We start from the raw sequence: 21,926 nt of genomic DNA, 5'->3' as shown, positions 1-21,926 counted from the left end.
TGCGTCCCGGGGGCGCCTCCAGGGCCCGGGGCGCGGCTGCGGAGGCGGGCGGTCTGCGGGAGCAGCGCGCGCTGGCCCCGGGCGGCCTGGGCCCCGGGGAGCCGGCCGCCCTCCGCCACGTCCCGGGGATCTGCAGGCTTCTCTGTCCTGCGGGCACACGAAAAGGGACAGGGGACAGGCTCCTCGTTTGGCCCAGAGGCACGACGTGCTCCCCGCTGCCGGCGCCTGGCTCCGGGCAGGGCCCCGGGTGGGCGGCAGCAGGGCGGGCAGCAGGGGGCGCGGGGGCCGGCGCGGCGAGGGGCTGCGGGCCTGGCTGAGCGGGGGCGTCCGCGGGGGCCGGGGCCTGGCTCTGGACAGGCAGCCGGAGCAGGGCTTTCAAAGACGGAACACAGACGTTTTCATTTTGTACCCTCTGCTTTTACTTCCCTATTGTGGTTTTCATTTACATTTTCTATTATCTAAGAAGACGTCATCATCGATCCAAAGGAATAGTTTTGCAATAGAAGTTGGTTTTCCCAGTGAACTCCCGAGGCGGCCGTCCGCGTGGATACCCACCCGTTACACGCGAAACATCTCTGTGGTGCAGGTTTGCAAGGACTCGGACACATGCACCTGCGCAAACATCCGTTTTAGTATATGAACATTGGTCTTCTCTGTCTGAGAAACAAACCCTGGCCTTGCTCCTGGACTCAGTTTTCACCCTCCTTTCCTTACACAGGGGGGCAGGCTCCTTCGGCCCTATGGAATTCGTATCTTGGTATCTTGTTAGGTACTGACCAGACCATGTATGATGGTAGTCTTTTAAAACATTTGCCATAGGAAAAGTTCAATAAAGAAAAATAATGATAAACTGATTAAATGCAAAGAATGTTTTATTATATAGCCACCACGTAAAGGTGCAAATAATATTATATGAAAAAATATAAATATTATAAAATTTACATAAATAAATATATAAATACATAAATATACATCAGCATGGTCATCTGTAGCCACTAGTGCTTGTAGAGTTGACATGGATTGCTTAATATTTTTGAAAACTCTTGACAAATTGATTTTGTTCATGTCACCGTTACAGCAGAAATGAGTTTGACACAGCAGAACAGGGTAAGTGTGATATCATTTGTCAGAGGGAATCATTTCCATGTTGAACCTGGTCTCATTCCTTCCTCCTGATTCTTTCTTGCAAGATTGTCGAGGAGAAGAAGGATCTCCCGATTTCTGCTCGGACCATCTCCCAGGCACACGGGCTGTGGTTCCTGTCTTGCAGGTAGAGGGAGATCCTTTGGAAGTAGGTCCTCAGGGTGGAGTCCTCATGCATGAGGGGGGTCTCGGCCAGCCCCGCCTCCTGCAGGGGACAGGCCTCCAGGTCATCCAGCTGCTCAGAGAGCCCCGAGCACAGTTCCTCCAGGAGAGTCATGTTCCAAGGAGCAGAGGACGTGTCTGGGCAGAAGAGGTGGAAGACCTTCTGGGTCATCACGTGGACCACAGAGAGGGCCTGCGCCTCCTGGAGCCGCTGGCCATCAAACAGCTCCTTGGGGAAGGCAAAGTCATTGGTGTAGTGGTCACAAGAGCCGGCGGAGAGTCTCCTCATCTGTCCCAGGAGCGTCAGGACCCTCCAGTTGCGCAGGCCGTGGGTGTCGGGCAGGTGGCAAGCCAGACAGCACAGGGAGTGGCAGCTGAGCAGCACCAGGGCCACCGAGAAGGAGCAGGGCAGGGCCATCGGGGATCCTGCAGGGGCTGTGGGCCTGGCTGCGCTGGGCAAGTGTGGGAACCGCGGCTCCAGCTTCTCTGAGCATCTTCCCTTGTGCGTGGGGCTTAAGTAGGGAATAGAAGAGTTTTCAATTTCTGAACATCTCCCTCACTTTCTACTTCTGCTTTTCCTTTCCTTTATGCACTTTCTACTTGGGTTAGAGCATGGGTTTTTCAACCATTTATTATTTTATTGCCTCTTTTCTTAAGAGTCTTTGATTATTTATGTAATGGAACCTTCCATGAAAACTTAGTAACACAGATATACAGTATATATATTTATGCTGTGTTTATACCCCTGCTTTATACATAAAAAAAGAAAGTATAAATTTTGCTGTTTATTCAACTGGGGTGTAGAATGACTAAAAATTTAACCCTGAAAGTTAAATTTGGGGGTACTGATGCTTCACTGGATAACTAGATTTGATTAGCAACTTCTAATTTTTACTCACCCAATTGAAATATAAAAAGTACATATGCAAATTAACAATTTCTAGAAAGACATAATAATGATGTCAATGTACTTAAATATTTAGAATCACTTCCAATTACTAAAGCAATTGAAAAAGTAATTTCTTTACTTAACATTTGTTTTTAATGTGTTGAATTAATGTGGCTTTGAAGAGAAAATAATTTTTGACTTCCCCTCCTACCAGATTCTCATCAAGTTATTTTCAAAATAATTTTTTCTCTTTAGCCCTAGATAGAATTACTGATATGTGGAATAAAGTTAGCAGAATTCAATCATACCATATAACCTATTTGTATTAAATTTCCAAATCCCACCTCACAAGGAGGCTCAAATATCAGCAATGTCGTCTAGATAGACAATGGCAGCTCACAAGTATGCAAAACACCTCTGCCAGTGTGACTTTCAGATCCAGGAAATGATGGAGAGCAAGTCCTCCAATTCTAGATTATTCTTGTTAGCCCTAGGTTTGTGACTCTCTCTTGCAGACATTTTGTGTATCTTCCACAAATTCCATGCTTCATGAATGATGCCCAGTAAAATCCAATGAGAGACAATAAATACTGAGGACTAAGGTTTTGTTAGACCCCTAAAAGGCTGGGCTTCAGAGTACCACAAACCTTGTAATGCTAAAGATTTGTTCACAACCCTAAAACTACTTGTTACACCTTGGAAGCAATTGTAATGATAATGGGAGAGACTATGAAGATACAGAAGCAGAAAGGATGTGAAACATGTAGCAATCTGCTCACTTTTGCTGTGAACATACCTTCTCTTTTTAGAAAGTGTATTTTTGTAAAAGGTCATAAAAGCCACTATGATTGGCTTATTATACTTGCAGAGTCAGTTAATTCCAGAAAAAGAGACTTTTTTTACTCTGGAGGAAAAATCTCCAACCAGCAGACAGATTTATACAAAGAACATAAGCCGCCTTTCCACCCTTGCTCACTGTGTTAGTCCCCTGGAGCCACGAGGGGGCACTCATCCCTTGTAAATATTGTGCAGGGCCACCGAACACCAGTCTCCTGCTTCTGTTTCCTTTTTACTACAGCTACACTTACATTTCTGCACCAGGGACATTCCCTTTGGTCCAAAAATAGTCACCAGGAGAAAGAAGAGAACAATTCTTCTCCTACGAGAGTTTCCAAAAAACCTAGAAATTTCAAACAACTTTTGCTCTTACTTGGTGGCTTTGTAATGGGAAATACCATTGCCAGAGAGAAACCGCAACGGAAAAGGAAGCAGCTGTGTGAATGGGCAGGAGACGCTCTTAAGAAGTAAACAAGGAGAGCAGAACTCACTGGGGGTTTCTACACTGGGTGGGGCGGGGGGAGGGAAACTGTAATTCGGGAGGGAAAGGATGGGGTCTAGGGAAATAGGGAGGAAGGGAGAATGTACTGTATCAGAATGTATAGGGGATATGTACCTATATATAGTGCATATGTACATTATTGTGGATATAATAACATACAAATGATGACCCACCTGTTCTCATTTGGGTATTTAGACCATCAGCAGTTTTAGTTGCTTATAGAGAGAAGGCTAGGAGAAGCTCATTATTCTCTTATTGATTTCTATGAAAAAAAGAAGAAAACAGTCATCATCTGTTAAACTCTCACTCAATGGAAGATGTGCTACTTTGCTATTTTGACAACAACTCTTGGAATATTCCTATCCTACTTTACATTTGAGGAAACTGAGTTTCAGAGAGCTCAAGAGTGTTTCTCAGGAGGAAACAACTAGATTCGTAGCAGAATCCAGAAGCAGTGCTCAATCCTATAGCACATGTCATAAATTACTCCTTAAGGCTCATCTTGGGAAATTCTCAAGCTTCTCTTCTTCCATCCTTTCTGAAGATCGATCTTCCCTGGTTGTGTCCCACCTACACCAGCTGCACTATCTCTGTGCCCCTTGCAGGCTCTTCTTCTTTTTCTCAGCCTCAAAAGTTGAAGGATCTCCTGAGCTTCAGGGCATCTTCTCATTTCATACTCAACTCAGAAGGAAGGACATTCAGTCCTGTGCCTCGATGTTCAAATATGCAACCAACCATTGCAATTTAATGTTTCCAGGAAGTACGCAGTTGGAGATCCCAGATTCACATAGGCCTCTACCAGTGGGAAGTCTGCTCTCCCCCCTTCCTGACCTCCCTCATTCAAGCTCCTGCTGAAAGGAATCCTGTCCTCTACCTCTCATTCTACCATGAAACAAAATTGGGATTCATTAGGCTTGATGGCTGCTTTTAGATCTCTTGCATCTTCCACATGGAAAGCTCCAAATCTGGCTTTGCATTTCCTTTTTTCACCTCCATATTCTCAGAAGTATAACAACCTAACTTAGAAATAGACTGTTCACTGTTGGAAAAGTGAATGACTGTGTTGAATTACCCATGGATTCTTCAGGGTGGGTTGCAACTTCAGGCTACTTCTTCTCTTTAGAATAATGAAATCAAAAAGTCATCTGAGGAAGAATATCATAAATTAACCAAGAAAATAATTTGACAAAAGGCAAAGGTGGACATACTTTGTTATATCTGAACATACTATAAAGTGAACGTATTATGTGAACAAAATTATTATTTCATTTTTTAAACCTATCTCAGAAATGGTAGGTACTCTGGCATAGATTATGCGAAAAATGCATATATGAATACATTGACCCCTGAGTACATTGGTCACATTTATTTTAAATTCTGGGTCTGATAATCCCTAAATTTCTAGTATATCCGAGTCTAGTTCTGATGCACATTCAATCTCTTCTAACTGTAGTTTTCACCCAATGTATGATGTGTAAGTGTTTGTGGATAGACAAACAGGATGTACGTGGGTAAAAGGAACCACAGAAAATTGGCCTTTAGGTTTGTTGCAGCCAAGCTGTCAGAGGCTACATTCCTCTGGTGTCCCTGCTTCTGTGTCCCCTAGAGACTTCTTGAGGAATGTCAGACACTGGCTGTCCTTTTCAGTTGTAGTCCCAGTATTATATGGGAATCCTGTTGATGTGCTGATAGGTATGGAGAAAGAGCTATAGAAAGCTCTATAAACCCAGATTTCAGGGTCACGCTCTAAGTGAGCTTGTGCTCCTGGCTGTGTCATTCTCAAGAGCTCCTCAGCTTTTCTGTCACCCTGCTGGGAAGACAGGAGAGTTACAGTGGCTTGGGATCCTGATAGCCCTTGCCCCAGGTCAATTAGGCTCTGGAAGGTTTCCCTGAGGAAAGGCCTTTGGTAAGGAGAAGTGGAGACTAGGAGTATTTCAGAGTGATTACTTCTCCCCTCCCGCTGCTGGAAAAGCCATCAGATTTTTCTCTGATGTACAGAGGGGGAGCCTAGTGGGGATTCTGAAGGCAAAGCTCACAAACCTGTGGGCCTCACTAGGTCTGGAGCCCCGGAGCTTGTAACTTTCAAGGTGGAGGACACAGAGCCTGAAACAAGCTTCAGTTCCAGATTGTGTTCCTACCAGTACCTGCTCCTGGTAAGGTGTGGTTCTCTGTATCCTCCTCTTCCTCCAGTTCCCAGGGAGAGGCTGGCCTTGTGAGCTCAACTGGGAATGGATCTAAGAAGGGCTGTTGTTTTCCAATTGTCTTGCATTTTGTCGTTGTTGTTGCTGCTGTGAGGTCAGGACTAAGTTTCTAACTGGTTACGTGTTGAACAAGACACCCAAGGATCCTGGGATATGTGAACATGAGAACGACCTCCTGTAACTGTCTCCAAGGGAGGGATGCCCTTACACAGACTCATTTCCACAGAAGCACTGTGACCTCGGATTGAGTCATTTAGCTCAGTGCATTCTATGACTGAAGCAGAAAGAGAGTCCTTAGAAAGACTGAACACATGGGCATGTGACCTGGTGCTGTAGTAAAGAAGATCATTTCCAGGTCCCTTTCCCACTTTCTTCCTTTCTCAATTTTCCCTTTCCTACTTTCCTCATTTTAGTAGGAAGAGAAGTATCTCATGATTTGGACTCAGACACCTGCCCAGGACAGTCGCTCTGTTTCTCTCTGTCAGATGGAGAGGGAATCATGGCCCTCAACCCCAGGGGAGACTCTGGGCTCCCAAGGCAGGCAGCACACAGGTGTCGGGGCTTCCAGTGCCCCCTGGAGCCCCAGGGGAGTGTGGCCAGCAGGGCCGGGGCCAGGCAGCACATAGGGGTGGAAGGAGCGAAGGGGTGAAGGTGTGCTGGAGGGTCTCCTGGAGGACAGAGGTGGCCCGGACCCTCTGGAACTGGTGGCCACCCACCATGTCCCAGGGGAGATGTCCCTCGTCAGGAGAAGGGACACAGCTTCCTCCTCTGTGTCAGAGGCAGCAGGTCTCCGTGTGAAGCCGCCCGGCTGGGACATAGGTCACAGCCCAGAGGGGAGCTGTTGCCACATGGAACCAGCAGGTGTCCGCAGGGGGACCTGGGGCTCCCGGGAGCCTGGGTGAGCAGTGAGGGGGTGACATGGCCACCAGTTCCTCTCAAGGTCTTTCTATACAAGTCTCTTAAAGAGAACACGGTACTTTTCATTTGTAGAATGTTCCTGTACACTTCTTAGGCCTTATAATCTTCGTTTGCTTTTCTTTACCTATGCTTTACGTGAGTTCGAATAGATAGGAAGACATCACCCACTTATTATTTTTTCATTTTTTCATTGAGTCTTATCTGCCCAACACTTGAGATGTTTCTATGTAAATGGAGTCAAAGTTTTCGAATGAGAAAAAAGTTCGTGTTACCGTCACACGTGTGCGGCTTGTTCTTGCTCCGACAACATTGCACCTCTGCTCCGGGTCCAGTTAGCTACCATGTGGTGTGATGGTAGCTTCAGGTGCACAACATAGTGATTCAGCAGTTGCAGGCATCGCCCGCTGCTCATGGCAAGTGCCCTCCCCAATCCCAGTCACCTGTTTCCCCCATCCCCCTACCCCCTCCCCTCTGGTAACCATCATCCTTCTCTATATTAAGAATCTGTTTCTAGGTTTACCTCTTCCTCCCCCAGGAACCCACTGTGCTCCTTTGTTTTGCTTCTGAAATTCCACAAATGAGTGGGATCATAGTCTACTTGTCTTTCCCTGACTGACTTATTTCGCTTAGCACAATCCTCTCTAGCTCCATCTTGCAAATGGCAAGATTTCATTCTGTTTTATGGCTGAGAAATCCAGATTCCTTCCCATTTCATCTGGAGTTCAGTACCAAAATAGCGAAGTAAAAATGGAAACAGGAAAGGCCTGTACCATTAGTTTCCATCGCTTTCAATGCTTCATTTTTTTTTTCCTCCACTGAGCTTTCCTAGAAAGCTGTCATCGCATTTGGATGCACTGGGGCAACAGGAAGACAAAGGCCATCTGACCATGATGGAAGTGACCACACTGAGGTGACTCCCAGGTGAGAGAAGGACATCGGCAGCTCTTCTCCTCTCTGACCACCTTCCACCCACTCCTCCTGTGGCTTCTGCTTGTGGATTCCACCAAAGCAGCTCCCCCTATGGCCAGGTCCATCTCCCCGCCCCCTCTCCCCCCACTGTGCTGGATGGTTAAAGTCCACAGAGCAGCTTACTGACCTTCCACACAGTGCTGATCAAAACAATAGATACTAACAAATAAAGAATATGATTGCAAGTAATGACATATGGCATGATGCAAAATAAATGCAATATTAACATGGTTTGTTAGTACATCGGATTCATGAATCTATCCAGAGACACAAAAAAAGGGAAAATTCTGCTAAAAAATACACATATTTTTCCATTTCCATTGCATTTTCCTGTTACATTTCAGAAGGCAGATCTCTCAAAACTGTCACTAGCTTCTCTTCTGTTCTTCACCCTTCCTCCTCTTCCAATATGGTTTCTGGTGATTAATTCGGTCAAACTAACTCTCACCCAGGTCACTACACCCTGCACTTCCCAGCCTCCTGGGCACTTTCCATTCACCTTCTGCAATGAGGCAATTCCTTGAAGCCTTTTTAGGCTTTAAAATAGACTCTTTAAAGAAAAAGATTTATTTGTTTTAGAGAGAAAGAGAAAATGCAGTGGCAGAGGAAGAGGGAGAGTCTCAAGCAGATTGTACATCAAGTGCATAACCTGACTGGGGGGGCTCAATACCACAACCCTGAGATCATGACCTGATCTGAAATCAAGAGTCAGACGTTTAACCAACTGTGCCACCCAGACACCCCAACTAGACTCTTACCCAACATTTACTCTTATCCTACTGCCTAGGGCCATTCCAACTTGGTTTCCAGTATCACTCTTTTCTCCTCTAACCAGTGGAGGTTTGAGGAATCCATCTTAAGTCCTTTTCTCATTCTAGGCTTTCTTCCCGTGAGAGTACTTCTATTCCTGGACTTTAATTTAATGGAATGGCTTGTAAATGGAAGACTCAAATATCCATTTTTTTTTAATTTTTTTTATTTATTTATGATAGTCACACAGAGAGAGAGAGAGAGAAAGAGAGAGGCAGAGACATAGGCAGAGGGAGAAGCAGGCTCCATGCACCAGGAGCCCGATGTGGGATTCGATCCCGGGTCTCCAGAATCGCGCCCTGGGCCAAAGGCAGGCGCTAAACCGCTGCGCCACCCAGGGATCCCTCAAATATCCATTTTTTGAAGAATATTTGCACTGAGACATCTACCAGCCTGATATGGAAGGTATCTAGTGCTTTTGATTTTACTTCTGGGTATGTCTGCTTCCTTTTCTGCTTACAGAATTCCTATTTGCCCTTCTTATTATTATGCCTTTGAACAAAACTGATATTACTTCACTATGATTATTGTGGAAGGTTGGTTTTCCTACACACTCAAAGATACAGAAGGGGATTGGATCTTTTATGTTCGCCTTTACCCTGAAGATCACATACAAACTGGCATTTGTGAAGTCTATGGCTTTACTTATACTGTGAATAACAAAATAATGAATGAGTTGTACCATCCATTCTTTCATCAGGTTATATTCAGAATTCTTTAAATAAAAAACAAATAAAAGTTTTTGTATATAAAATTTAATGAACAAAAAAATAAAAAATTGAAAAAATAGAAAGCATCTCCACTCCCCCTGAATCACAGAGTGAGGGTACACCTACTAGTATACAAAGAGAACCCAGTTAATCTATAAATAGTTATAAATAAATAAATAAATAAATAAATAAATAAATAAATAGTAAAGTAGAGAGATGGGCAAGGTTATCTGAAAGTAAGCGGTGTTTGTCGACTTGACTTGATGGTGCTGCCCCGTCCTGAACACGTTGGACACCCGATTGCCTTCGTGTCACCGTGACGGCAGGCGTGAGCTTCTCTGAGGCGGCAGGACAGGTGCAAGTGTGCTCTGATCAGTCAGGGAATGTCATTTCCGTGCGGACCCGGGCGGGTCTCATTTCCTCCTCCTGATTCTTTCTTGCAAGATTGTCGAGGAGAAGAAGGATCTCCCGATTTCTGCTCGGACCATCTCCCAGGCACACGGGCTGTGGTTCCTGTCTTGCAGGTAGAGGGAGATCCTTTGGAAGTAGGTCCTCAGGGTGGAGTCCTCATGCATGAGGGGGGTACTCGGCCAGCCCCGCCTCCTGCAGGGGACAGGCCTCCAGGTCATCCAGCTGCTCAGAGAGCCCCGAGCACAGTTCCTCCAGGAGAGTCATGTTCCAAGGAGCAGAGGACGTGTCCGGGCAGAAGAGGTGGAAGACCTTCTGGGTCATCACGTGGACCACAGAGAGGGCCTGCGCCTCCTGGAGCCGCTGGCCATCAAACAGCTCCTTGGGGAAGGCAAAGTCATTGGTGTAGTGGTCACAAGAGCCGGCGGAGAGTCTCCTCATCTGTCCCAGGAGCGTCAGGACCCTCCAGTTGCGCAGGCCGTGGGTGTCGGGCAGGTGGCAAGCCAGACAGCACAGGGAGTGGCAGCTGAGCAGCACCAGGGCCACCGAGAAGGAGCAGGGCAGGGCCATCGGGGATCCTGCAGGGGCTGTGGGCCTGGCTGCGCTGGGCAAGTGTGGGAACCGCGGCTTCAGCTTCTCTGAGCATCTTCCCTCGTGTGTGGGGCTTAAGTAGGCAACAGACGCGTTTTCCATTTCTGAACGTCTCCCTCACTTTCTACTTCTCTTTTTGCTTTCCTTTATGATGCACTTTCGACTGGCTCTAGAGCACTGTTTCCCAACTACATGGGCGTGCTTGTCATGACTGCCCTTGCCTCCAGAGTCTTCTGGATTGTTTTTTCATGCATCATCCAGAAAAGTTCAGAACCGGATGCAGTGTCTCTAGAGCACAGTGTATGTACTATGCTTCCATTTGAACTTTGGACATACACAACAAAGTGTAAATCTTGCTCTTTTTATTGTTAACTCAACGCAGGCAGGGTTAAGAAAGACTAAAAATTTTTAACTTAAATTTAAAGTTTAAAGCTTTTGATGTGTAAATGTATACCTAAAGTTGAATAGAAACCTATATTTACTTATAGAATTTGTAATATAATACATAACGCACATATACAAATTAATAATTTCTACGAAGACATAATAATGAGTTCAATGTACTTAAATATTTAAAATGATTTAAAATGCTAATAGGGTTGAAAAGTTAAATTTATTTAGTTGACATTTGTTTTTAGTGTACTGAATTTTACTGTTGCCTCAGTAAGAATGTAATTTCTTACTTCACCTGCTACTAGATACTCATCAAGGTATTTTCAAAAATATTTTTCTGTTTCACACTATATATAATTACTGATGTGCTGAATACAGTTTGTATATTTAAATAATAATATATAATCTATTTGTATTTAATTCCATAAGCCTACATCATATGAAGGCTCAGACAGAAGCAATATCCACAAGGCAGCCAATGACAGCTCACAAGTCAGCAAAGGCCACTTTCCAAGTGTGACTTGGAAATCTAGGAAAGAATGGAGACAAAGTCCTCCAATCACAGGGGCCTGTTATTACAGGTTTGTCGCGCTCATCTTGCAGACATTTCAGGTCTCTTCCACAAATTCAACATCCATGTTTTTTGTGTGATACTCAAGAAAACCCAAAGAGAGATAACAAATACTAAGGAAGAAATTTTTTGTTGGACCGCTCCAAGGTTGAGCATTAGAGATGCACAGACCATTGTAATATTGAAGACTAGTTCACAGCCTTCAGGGCTTGGAAGCTCTATAACAGTTGTTCCCTCTGGTAGGGGAATATTGATTTTCAGGAACACTATGCAAATACAGAACCAAGGATATCAGAGAAATCTCTATCTCGTCCTCAATTTTCCTGTGAAATTAACTGCTCTTAGAATATTCTTTAGTTTTGGAGAAAGAGAGAGACAGGGAGAGAAAGAGAGCATGAGCAGGGGAGGAGAGGGAGTAGCAGATGCCCCATTGAGCAGGAGCCCATTGAGGGGCTCCATCCCAGGATGCTGGCATCATGACCCCAGCCAAAGACAGACGCCTAATGGAATGAGACACTTAGGCACCCCAGGGAGAAAGAATCCTAAGCAGACTCTGTGCTAGTGGGGAGCCTGATGTGGGTGGGGCTCCATCCTACCACCCTGAGATGAGGATCTGAGCTGAAGCTGACTTGGATACTTACCCAAACTGGCCAACCAGACTCTCCACATAATTGTTCTTTGGAAAACTATGTTTTCCAAGAATATATATAAAAGCTAAGGAAATTGGCTTATTACACTACTGGAATAAGTTCTTTCTGAGAAAAACCCTTTTTTTCCTCTGGAGAAAAATCATCCAGCAGGAGCAGCCTGATGCAGAGAACACAACCCAGGTGCCCAGACCTGGTCACTATCTTAGTCCATCACTGGCTGTAGGGGACAGTCTCCTGTTGTAAATAATTGGACAGGCCACAGAGTTAAACCATCCTGCTTTCTATTTCCTTTTTGCTACAGCCACTGTCCCATCATTGTAACAGGGATGTTCCCTCATGTCCAAAAATAGTCATCAGTTTAAAGTTTAAAGCTTTTGATGTGTAAATGTATACCTAAAGTTGAATAGAAACCTATATTTACTTATAGAATTTGTAATATAATACATAACGCACATATACAAATTAATAATTTCTACGAAGACATAATAATGAGTTCAATGTACTTAAATATTTAAAATGATTTAAAATGCTAATAGGGTTGAAAAGTTAAATTTATTTAGTTGACATTTGTTTTTAGTGTACTGAATTTTACTGTTGCCTCAGTAAGAATGTAATTTCTTACTTCACCTGCTACTAGATACTCATCAAGGTATTTTCAAAAATATTTTTCTGTTTCACACTATATATAATTACTGATGTGCTGAATACAGTTTGTATATTTAAATAATAATATATAATCTATTTGTATTTAATTCCATAAGCCTACATCATATGAAGGCTCAGACAGAAGCAATATCCACAAGGCAGCCAATGACAGCTCACAAGTCAGCAAAGGCCACTTTCCAAGTGTGACTTGGAAATCATCAGGAGAAAAAGGAGAGAACAAGGCTTCTCATAGGAGAGTTTCCAAAAAGCATAGAACTGTCACAAACTCTTGGTTTCAGTTAGTTGCTTTGTACTTGGAAGTAAAATTGCCAGACAGAACCCACAAGGGAATCAATTTTAAGTCCTATTCTCATTCTGTACTCTCTACATGTGACCACTTCCATTTCTGGCCTTTAAGTTAATGGAATGGCTTGTAAATGGCAGACTCAAATGTCCATTTTCTTAAGAGTATTTACACTTGGATGTTACCAGTCAAATGTGGGAAATATCTAGTGCTTTTCATTTTATTTCCTATCATTTCTGCTTCCAGTTTCTACTGGGAGATTCCATTTTTTCCCTTTTCATATTATAACACTTAACATAACTGATACTAACGAAATAGGATTATTGTTTCGAGGTTGGTTATCCTACTAAACTCAAAGATACAGACAGAAGATTGGATTTATGTCCAGATTTATCCTGAAAACTACATATAAACTGACCTTAAGGATTCTATTTTTTTATTTAGGATGTAAATAAGGTAATAATGAAGAGGTCCTGGGTGGCTCAGTCAGAAAGTGTCTGCTTTTAGCTCAGGTCATAGTCCCAGGGTCTAAGGATTGAGGCCTTGGTCAGGCTCCCTGCTTTATCCTCTGCCCCGCTGCCCCACTTGTGCTCTCTCTTGCTATCTCTCTCTCCAATAAATAAAATCTTTAAAAAGCTTTTTTTAAAAATAAGATAATAGTGAGTGAATTGTACAATCCATTCTTCCATTAGGTTATAATTAGACATGCTTTCTCTTTAAATAAGAAACAAATATAAGAATTTTTCATAGAAGAATTTAATGAACAAAAAATTAAAAATTAAGTAAGTATAAAGTATATACCTTTTCTCTTAACCACAAAGTGAAGGTACAGCTAATATTACACAAACAAAATATTATACAATATTTTATATAATATTGGGAAGGTGTAGCCAATATTATGCAAACAAAAATAATTTAAATATTATAAATAGTTAAATAGATAGATCTTCATGGTCAATTGAATCAACTAGGCCTTGTAGAGTTGACATGATGTCACTTAATACTCCTGAAAACACTTGACAGATTGATTTCCCTCATGTTACCATTACTACAGAAATGAGAGTCTTTGACATGACAAAACAGGATAAAGTGTGCTCTGATCAGTCAGGAGATTCATTTCCGTGGGGACCCAGGCGGGTCTCATTTCCTCCTCCTGATTCTTTCTTGCAAGGTTGTCGAGGAGAAGAAGGATCTCCCGATTTCTGCTCGGACCATCTCCCAGGCACACGGGCTGTGGTTCTTGTCTTGCAGGTAGAGGGAGATCCTTTGGAAGTAGGTCCTCAGGGTGGAGTCCTCATGCATGAGGGGGGTCTCGGCCAGCCCCGCCTCCTGCAGGGGACAGGCCTCCAGGTCATCCAGCTGCTCAGAGAGCCCCGAGCACAGTGCCTCCAGGAGAGTCATGTTCCAAGGAGCAGAGGACGTGTCCGGGCAGAAGAGGTGGAAGACCTTCTGGGTCATCACAAGATCCAGCTTGCCACCTGTCTCCTCTTCCATCCACTGAGGAGACTTGTACACAGCAGAGACCAGCCTGCCCTGTGTCTCATTCCGGGAGCTGACCCCCACGGACCAGTGACTAGCCTACCGAGTGCCCCATCCCCATAAACGGAAAATTTGGTGTACTAGAAGTGGCAGGACCACACTTTATTCTGGAGCTTTGGTCCTTTGCAGAACTGACCATCCATCTCTTAAAAGCAATTCCAGCATCCTGGAATTGCCACTAGGGGACATCCATCCAGTAGTGGAAAAGAGAGAGTTAGAAACCTAACATGTATTCTAATAGGAAAGCATGGGGTAAATGGAATATGCTGTTTATGGAGAGAATGTCCCAGAGATGAGTCACCAGTTGGTCACCTTTCCCTTCTGGAGTGTCTTGGTTTCATCCAGCAGCAGTCTACAACCCTCATGGGGGCTGGGAGCACTGGACAGTCAATCCTTATGTGTGTGTCCCTGGGCAAACCATAATTATCCTCCAGGGATGATTGATTATTAATTATTTATCATGGGGGGGTATAAGATTTTTCTATGAGACTACTACCTGTCTCCAGGAAGAACTTCAGGCACCTCCTCAAGGTTCTTAGTCTCTAAGAACATCTTTTGGCAGGAAGGGGTGTCTCTTTACTTCAGAGCCAAATGACTCCATTTGTCATGACAACTAACCACATTGAAATGGTCTAGAAACTGGAATGAGGATAGTTGGTTTGCAGTTAAAGTGAAAGTTAACATTTCAGAGCCAGCAGAAATAACTCAGAGCACAAAGAGAATAGGAAGTGAGACCAAGTCCTTATGTTGATCCCTCCAGGTTTCCATCCTCCCAGGAGACAAGACCAGTCACACAGAAAAGCAGAGAGACAGAAATTATGTTGGCACTAAACCAACTTTGTTTCCCAAAGAAGGAACTTACCGGACCTCAAAGGTGGAATTGTGCTGCTGCACAGACTCAATTTCAGGGTACTGTTGTTCTTCTGAGGGTCCCTTTGTGCTCACCAAGATTATTTGGACAGGCCAGGTCTGAGGACACCGAAGAAGTATGGGAGGACTAGCAAGGAGACTCCTTGGCTACACAGGATAGAAACGTGAGCCAGCAGGAAGGAGAGCAGGATTTCTTGAATAGAGCAGTGACAGAGTGTCACTGTCAGAGTGGCACATGGAGTGTCTAGGAGACTCAGAAAGGAAAGATGAGAGAGTCTCATCTGTGATTGGGGTCTGGAGTTTTTATTGATGATTGTAGTCTGCTGCACATGATCTCTCAGGCATCCAGGAACTGGTCAAACAAGGACAAGGTCCTAACCACTCTAATCTCTGGGGCCAGGAAGTCTTGGCATCCAGATATCTAGCACCAGTGGTTGGGAAGAAGCACATGATGGCCGGCATGCTCATTATGTGTACTCATTCCCAAGATATTATCTAGTATGCTTGAAGACTCAGAAGAAAATCACTAACTCCTGGTCCCTTACAAGGAGGACACACCGTAAGGCATGCACAGGGTGGAGTGCAAGTTGTAACAGGAATGGGAGAAAGAAAAACAACAAAAAAATGGATTTCCTGGGGTCTCTTTAGTTTTCCTATGTCAACTCTTCATCCTCAGCACGAGGCCCAGTGTCCTGGCTCAATACATCATGTTCACTACACAGGCTCTGATTTCCTGCTCCTACCAGAAGGTGTTCACAAATCACCAAACTAGTTTGCTTCATCACAGCCATATTTGTTAGGCCTGTGCAAGACACTGGCCAAAATATCCACTCTACTCTTACTGGCATCGACCACACCTACTGGGATTATTGCTGAAACCACTGGGACTCTGGTTGCTTTCAGGTGCTCAGGGCGTTGGGGTTCAGGCTGCAAGAGCACAGTTGTCAGCCTTTGCCCAGCACTAGAGGAAACCCCCCAGGATGGCCTCATCTCAACCTTGCCCACAGCCTGGCCACCACAGGAAAATACCTCGCCTGGTGTCCTACACAGAGCCACACATCTAAACTCAGACTCTCCTTGATTCACACAGCTCAGGGCAACCGGGCTATTGATCCACAAGTCGTGGTGAGTCTTTACTCAAGTGACACCCAACGACTGTCTTCCTGAGATGCTCTGGAGACAACTCAGAGACAACGATGAACCCCCATCGCCTGCTCTTATCTCCATCCATCTCTGGGGGAGAGAAGGCTCCATTGCACTCCGATATCTACAGTGTGGCAGGTAATAAGCAGTGTTACCTCAGGCCAAAGCATGAAGGTGTGTATTCTCAGTCCTTGGCCCTGCTTGCTCTTGCTTGCTAACCTACCTACTCACTCTTCTTCCTTGTTACTAAACTTGACTGTATTCATTCTTCTAGAAGGCAGGCATGGAGCCTTTAATGACCTGCTATGGTCTGAATGTTTGGATGGCCCTTTGGAAGGTGACAGAGCTCAAGTGGGTAGCCATCATGTTGGAATTGGGGCATTCATAAGAGTCACTCCAATCTAGGATTTTCTCTCTACAAGCTACCTAGCATGTACTTTGCCTTTTTTTTTTTTTTTTTTTTTTTTTTTTTTTTTAGCAGAAGGAAAGGACTGAGCCCTGAGCTACCTTATCTTCTCCTTAGAATACCTCCCGACAGAGGTCTGTAAAAGACCTTAAGGGGAGAGAAAACATCTCACCCAACTTGTTTTTCTAGGCAATTGGTCCATTCCCCATCACTTCCAGAGCTCAACTAATATTCATGGGGAGAACAAGTAGAGTAATTATAGGAGAATGGACAATACCAATATAGACTAAAGATACAGGATTTGTGTGATGTGCCAGACAATAGACCTGAAGATCCTTTATAAATTCCTTGTGATTCTACAAGGGAAGTTAATAGAATACCCTATAGGGCATTTAAGAATAAAAAACAAAATCAGTTTGTGTGGGAGGAAATTCCCTTCAAGTTTGTGTTCTCAGTTTTTCGAATATCGAGGTGAGGGTACCAGGCCTGGTCATCAAGAGAAGACTCACTCTAGGTACGCCTGAGTGGCTCAGTTGTTGAGCATCCGACTCTTGATTTTTGCTTAGGTTGTGATCTCAGGTTCTGAGATGGAACGAGACTTCTGGCTGAGCGATCTGTGGAAGATGACCTCCTCCTTTTCAGTTGAAAGATCTGTATTCTTGACAATTTGGGTCTCTGTGAATATCTTAGATATTTTTTGTGTAACTTTTGGTTAGTGAAATGTCTTTCCTAGGATCTCCTCTTGACTGTACTCTTAACGAGAAAAGGTAGTGTTGTGCACAAGCATCGAGGACATTTAGGTCAGATCTTTCCATTTTCTTGTGTAAGAATTTGAACAGAATTTACCAAAATGTCATATGTGCCCTGCTCCCCCTTGAAAATTCACAGGAACTTTCAAGGGGGGTCCTTTCTTTTCTTTACTTAAATTTCTGCTATTAGTGCATCATGAATGTTTTAAAAGCACTAATTTATATGGTTTAATATTAATTAAAGGTATTCTTTACATAAATTACTTGCATTTGTTATTGATGTTGGAAAGATGTTAGGGTTCGAAGTAGATGGCCAAGAAAGAATTTTTGAGACGTCTTTGGTGCAAAAAGGTGGTTTTATTAAAGCACTGGACAGGACCTGTGGGCAGAAAGAGCTGCCCTGCCCTTGTGAGGAGTTTCAAGTTGGGAGAAGGTTGGGGATAGCTTAAGCTTCCCAGGCATTTTGGAAACAAGGTTTCCAGGCTCCATGTGTAACGTTTTGATTTGACATGTGCTGTGAAATCCATGGTATTACTGTTTAGTAAAAACTCAGTCATGAGACCCTTCAGATATGTATCGGTGAGTCATATGCTTGGAGGATGATTGCCAACATGTATCTTGGGTGAGTAGAGGTAAAGGAAGTTTCCAATGGAATTTTTTTCTGTTAAAGTAGATTTACAGGATCCTGGGGTTGAGGTATGCTCGCCTTTTGCCCTTAGCAGTGTATTAAAATGGAGGCAGCTGAGTCCCTAGAGGAATGTCCCTCTGCCTATGTCAAGGACTTGTCAGTGGGCTGTAGGGAGTAAGGAAGTTTAAATTTTCTTTTGTCCTTGTTTCCCACATTAGTACCACCTAAAATTCTGTGCTGGAGGAAAGTACTCACTTTACCCTATTACTGACACAGGAACTAGGTGTGAGTTAGTGTCGTTAATGAAGGATAATTGGTAGAAAGGCAGGCAGGGACAAGGGGCCCTGCCCTAAGAGGAAATTACTCTTTTTTTTTTTTAAGATTCTATTTATTTATTCATGAAAGACACAAAGAGAGAGGCAGAGACATAGAGGGAGAAGCAGGCTTCTCTCAGGGAGCCCAATGTGGGACTCGATCCCTGGGCCTGGGATCACACCCTGAGCTGAAGGCAGATGCTCAACGACTGAGCCACCCAGGCATCCCAGAGGAAACCATTCTTAAAAGGACTTTACAGAAACTCTGGAAGGCACCCTCCACCCTGTGCCACAGGAAGAACTACCTAGAAGGTAGATGACAAAAACCTAATTGAATGACAGGTCCATAGGGGCTTAATCAGATTAAATATCTTTGAGTAATTCACTTGTGTTTGTGACTGTGCTAGTAAATAAAAATATTGATTTTCTTTAGTGGAGCATTGTGTCAGAGAAGACTGACTTTCAGGAGTAAGTAATGATGTAGGAATCCTTTCTAGAACAATGTAGGAGATGCACCAGACCCTCTGACAGATTATAGCAGTGGGAGCTGGTCCTTTTGACTTACTTTCTGGGAGAAATCATGTCTCATGAACGTTGGATTCGATTTCAGCAATTGCATGAACTAGAAAATAAAGTGAAGGATGTTACACAATCATAGAACTTACATTTCAACACATAAGCAGTGAATACATCTCCTATTTGTCAGTACTGTGTTGGGTGCCAGATACAATGGACAAAGTGGACCTATTGCCTGCTGTCACAGAGCTTCCAGTCTAGGGGTGTCTGGGCAATTGAGCGTTCTAGTAAAGTAATGCTGGTGGCCAAGACAGGGTAAGGACAGGACACTGGGGGCATGTAGGAACATGGAAGAGTCAGGGAAAGCTTCTAGAAGAAACAGCTACTAAGCTGGCATCCCAAAGATCTAGGAGTTAGACAATAAATGCATGATGATCAAAATGAGCATATGAAGTCGAGATATCCTAGGATAGCTGATAAAAATAGGGGTTTGGACATAATGACTAATGTTGGTGATACAGTTCTGGATAAATACATACACTTGGAACTCATCATCTTAAAGATGACATTCAGAACTATTTGGGAGGTTGAGTCTGTATGTGCAGACAGGATGGAGGGTGGCACCTAGCATAGATTTGGAAGAACACCAAATTCTCCCAACTTGAGAGTGGGGGATCCCCAAAATGAAAGAGGAAGGAGCAGAAAAGCAGGACATAGTAGGACATAGATATGAGCTGGAGGTCAGACTTGAAAATGGATGTTGTGCTCAAGAGGGGCAGACGTGTGTGAAATGTCAGCCAAGGGGACCCACAGGCATGTCTGAGCTCGGGAAGACCTAGTGTATAGGAAAACCGTGGCTGAGCGGGGAGACCTGGATGTGAAGCAGGAACCCACGGGAAAGAGAGCTTCAAACCATTTGGGTTTGAACAGAAAGACAGGAGCAAGTTGATGCCTGCAGGTGCTTGTGGGGCTGAGGACAGAGAAGATGGAAATTCAGCACATGTGGTGTTCCCTGCCTTTGAAGGGAGAAGGGAAATGTGGGTCCGGATTGGAGAGCAGAGGTCAGTACTAAGCATCTGACTGGAGCCTTCTCTACTTGGCATCAAGGGAATCTCTCCCAAAGCTAAGCCTTCTGGAATCGTCCCTCTGTTGGTGTCGCAGAGGTCTTGCACCCAGGGGCAGTGCACCATCTGAGGCTTGGGATGAGGAAGAGGGATGGTCTTTCATAAGTGAGGGAAGGTATAATGCCAAAGTGGGAATGCAGATGAGCCAAACTCCTTGTCTCAAGCAGATCAATTCTATGCAAGCAAGTTCATCAGTGCTGAGGCTGAAAAACCTGGCGATTGCAAAATGTAAATGAACTTGGAAGACTTTTTAAGAAAATTGAAATGGAACATCTTCTGAATAGTTAAGAAGTACAAGTGTTTTTCATAGGAAAAACAGAATTTTCCCAGTCATGTCGATAAGGACTTTTGTGTAATTGGGGGATAGGAGTTAATATTCATCTCATGAATTAGTAAAATCAGATAGCAAATTAGGAGATATTTTTACCTGGAAACCAACCACAGTCACATACTGAATACGTCTTCATACGCAGAAATATTTATCATAGTTGTCAACATACAGAAATATATTGTACTAGGAAATAGATCTTCAGATTGGCATATGGTAAAGTGTCAGATTGAAAAGTTTAAACATTTAATGAGTCTGGATTCAGCAGTACATCCTGTCTTTCCTTATCAGCTCCTGTCTGACTGATCTGACACACCGACCTCGGCTCTACAGCGTATGTGGATTTCCTGAGAACCCAGGCAGGATGGCCTACTGCTTTCAGAAGATTATTCCATGAGCAGATTACATTGAAAAGAAATATGTCCTCCTTCTGCATTTTCAAGGATAATAAGAAAATAAATACTTTTGGCCCTGGCATCAAGTAAGTTTTTCTTTCTTCATTGACAACTTGACAGGAAAACTGAGGAACTAAGGAAAATTATTTTGATCCTGGAGATACTGAAAATCACTTGCATTCACTAGTACATGAAATCCAGCAAGTGGCTAATTTCACTATCATCATTCTTACCGGTTAGTGATGAAAGGACTGGGTGATGCAAATATTTAGAGCAGGCCATGGTTAGGGAACAAGTGGTATGGCCTCCAATATTGTTTCAAGCCTGAAGACTAGAATTTATTTTAAAACTGAATTTGGAGGCAGCCTCGGGTGGCTCAGCAGTTTAGCACCGCCTTCAGCCCAGGGCCTGATCCTGGAGACCCGGGTGGAGTCCCACATCGGGCTCCCTGCCTGGAGCCTGCTTCTCCCTCTGCCTGTGTCTCTGCCTCTCTCTCTCTCTCTCTCATGAATAAATAAATAAAATCTTTTTTTTTAAATAAAATAAATAAAATGAATTTGGGACAAACCTCTGTGGGGAGCCAAACACCAGCATCTTCTTTCTAACAGTGTCCTTCTTGTTTCCTTTCTCACTATTATCAAGCCTTTAGATGGGGCCATAATTTCCCTTCTTTCTTGAATTCAGCATCTGCATTTTTCCCTGTGAGCACTGTTATCAGATCTTTTAAGGTACGGGTTGAGAATAATTATACATGACAGTTTCATCTCTGTCATGTGCTGTTTCAGGATTTCTTTTCTTATAGTGTCAAAGATTCTTAGTCACGCTGCTTCAAAGAATGAAGAGGTAGACCAGATGCCAGAGGAGTGGCAGGCAGCAAAGCAAAGTTTATTGAGCAATAGTACAAAGCTCCTGAGGAGGGAGGGGACCAAGAGGTTACCACTGGAGTTTTTTTTTTTTTTTTTTTTAATTAATTAATTTATTTATTTTTTATTTTTTATTTTTTTTACCACTGGAGTTTTTAAGTCTGAGGGTTGTTATGAGATTGTTGGCCGGCTCTTTAATCTGATTGACCCTCCATGCTCCTGCCACCCAATCAGGTTTTTGTCTACAGGCTCACCTGCCCATCAGGTCGCTAGCTGTTCACGTGGAAAGGGTGGAGGACTCCCTCCAGCAGTGTTGCCTAGCCTTCAGCCTCCTGGATCAAGAGGGCA

The 21,926-nt window shown here is 43.8% G+C and overlaps 3 protein-coding genes across 3 annotated transcripts; all 3 read right to left on the bottom strand.

Moving 5' to 3' along the window:
• Positions 1-1,159: 1,159 nt before the first annotated feature.
• Positions 1,160-1,723, bottom strand: IFNA7 (interferon, alpha 7). The gene is given in 1 exon segment (NM_001006654.1): positions 1,160-1,723. A coding segment is annotated over 1 exon segment (564 nt).
• Positions 1,724-9,554: 7,831 nt separating this feature from the next.
• On the bottom strand, positions 9,555-10,184 carry LOC100682977 (interferon alpha-1/2). Its single transcript, XM_038551622.1, is given in 2 exon segments — positions 9,555-9,725; positions 9,727-10,184. Coding segments are annotated over 2 exon segments (564 nt in total). The 5' UTR covers positions 10,120-10,184.
• Positions 10,185-13,843: 3,659 nt separating this feature from the next.
• Positions 13,844-14,197, bottom strand: LOC119876828 (interferon alpha-1/2-like). The gene has a single exon (XM_038553282.1). The coding sequence runs from the start codon at positions 14,195-14,197 to the stop codon at positions 13,844-13,846; it is 354 nt and encodes a 117-aa protein (XP_038409210.1).
• Between the last annotated feature and the right edge of the window lie 7,729 nt (positions 14,198-21,926).

This window comes from Canis lupus, chromosome 11 (assembly GCF_011100685.1).
Source record: "Canis lupus familiaris isolate Mischka breed German Shepherd chromosome 11, alternate assembly UU_Cfam_GSD_1.0, whole genome shotgun sequence".
NCBI classification, from domain to species: Eukaryota; Metazoa; Chordata; class Mammalia; order Carnivora; family Canidae; genus Canis; species Canis lupus.
This window is presented reverse-complemented; position numbering and strand designations above follow the sequence as displayed.

Bases quoted from the DNA above. Each gene is read 5' to 3' on its own strand.
- LOC119876828 (XM_038553282.1), bottom strand. From the start codon at position 14,197: ATGGAAGAGGAGACAGGTGGCAAGCTGGATCTTGTGATGACCCAGAAG.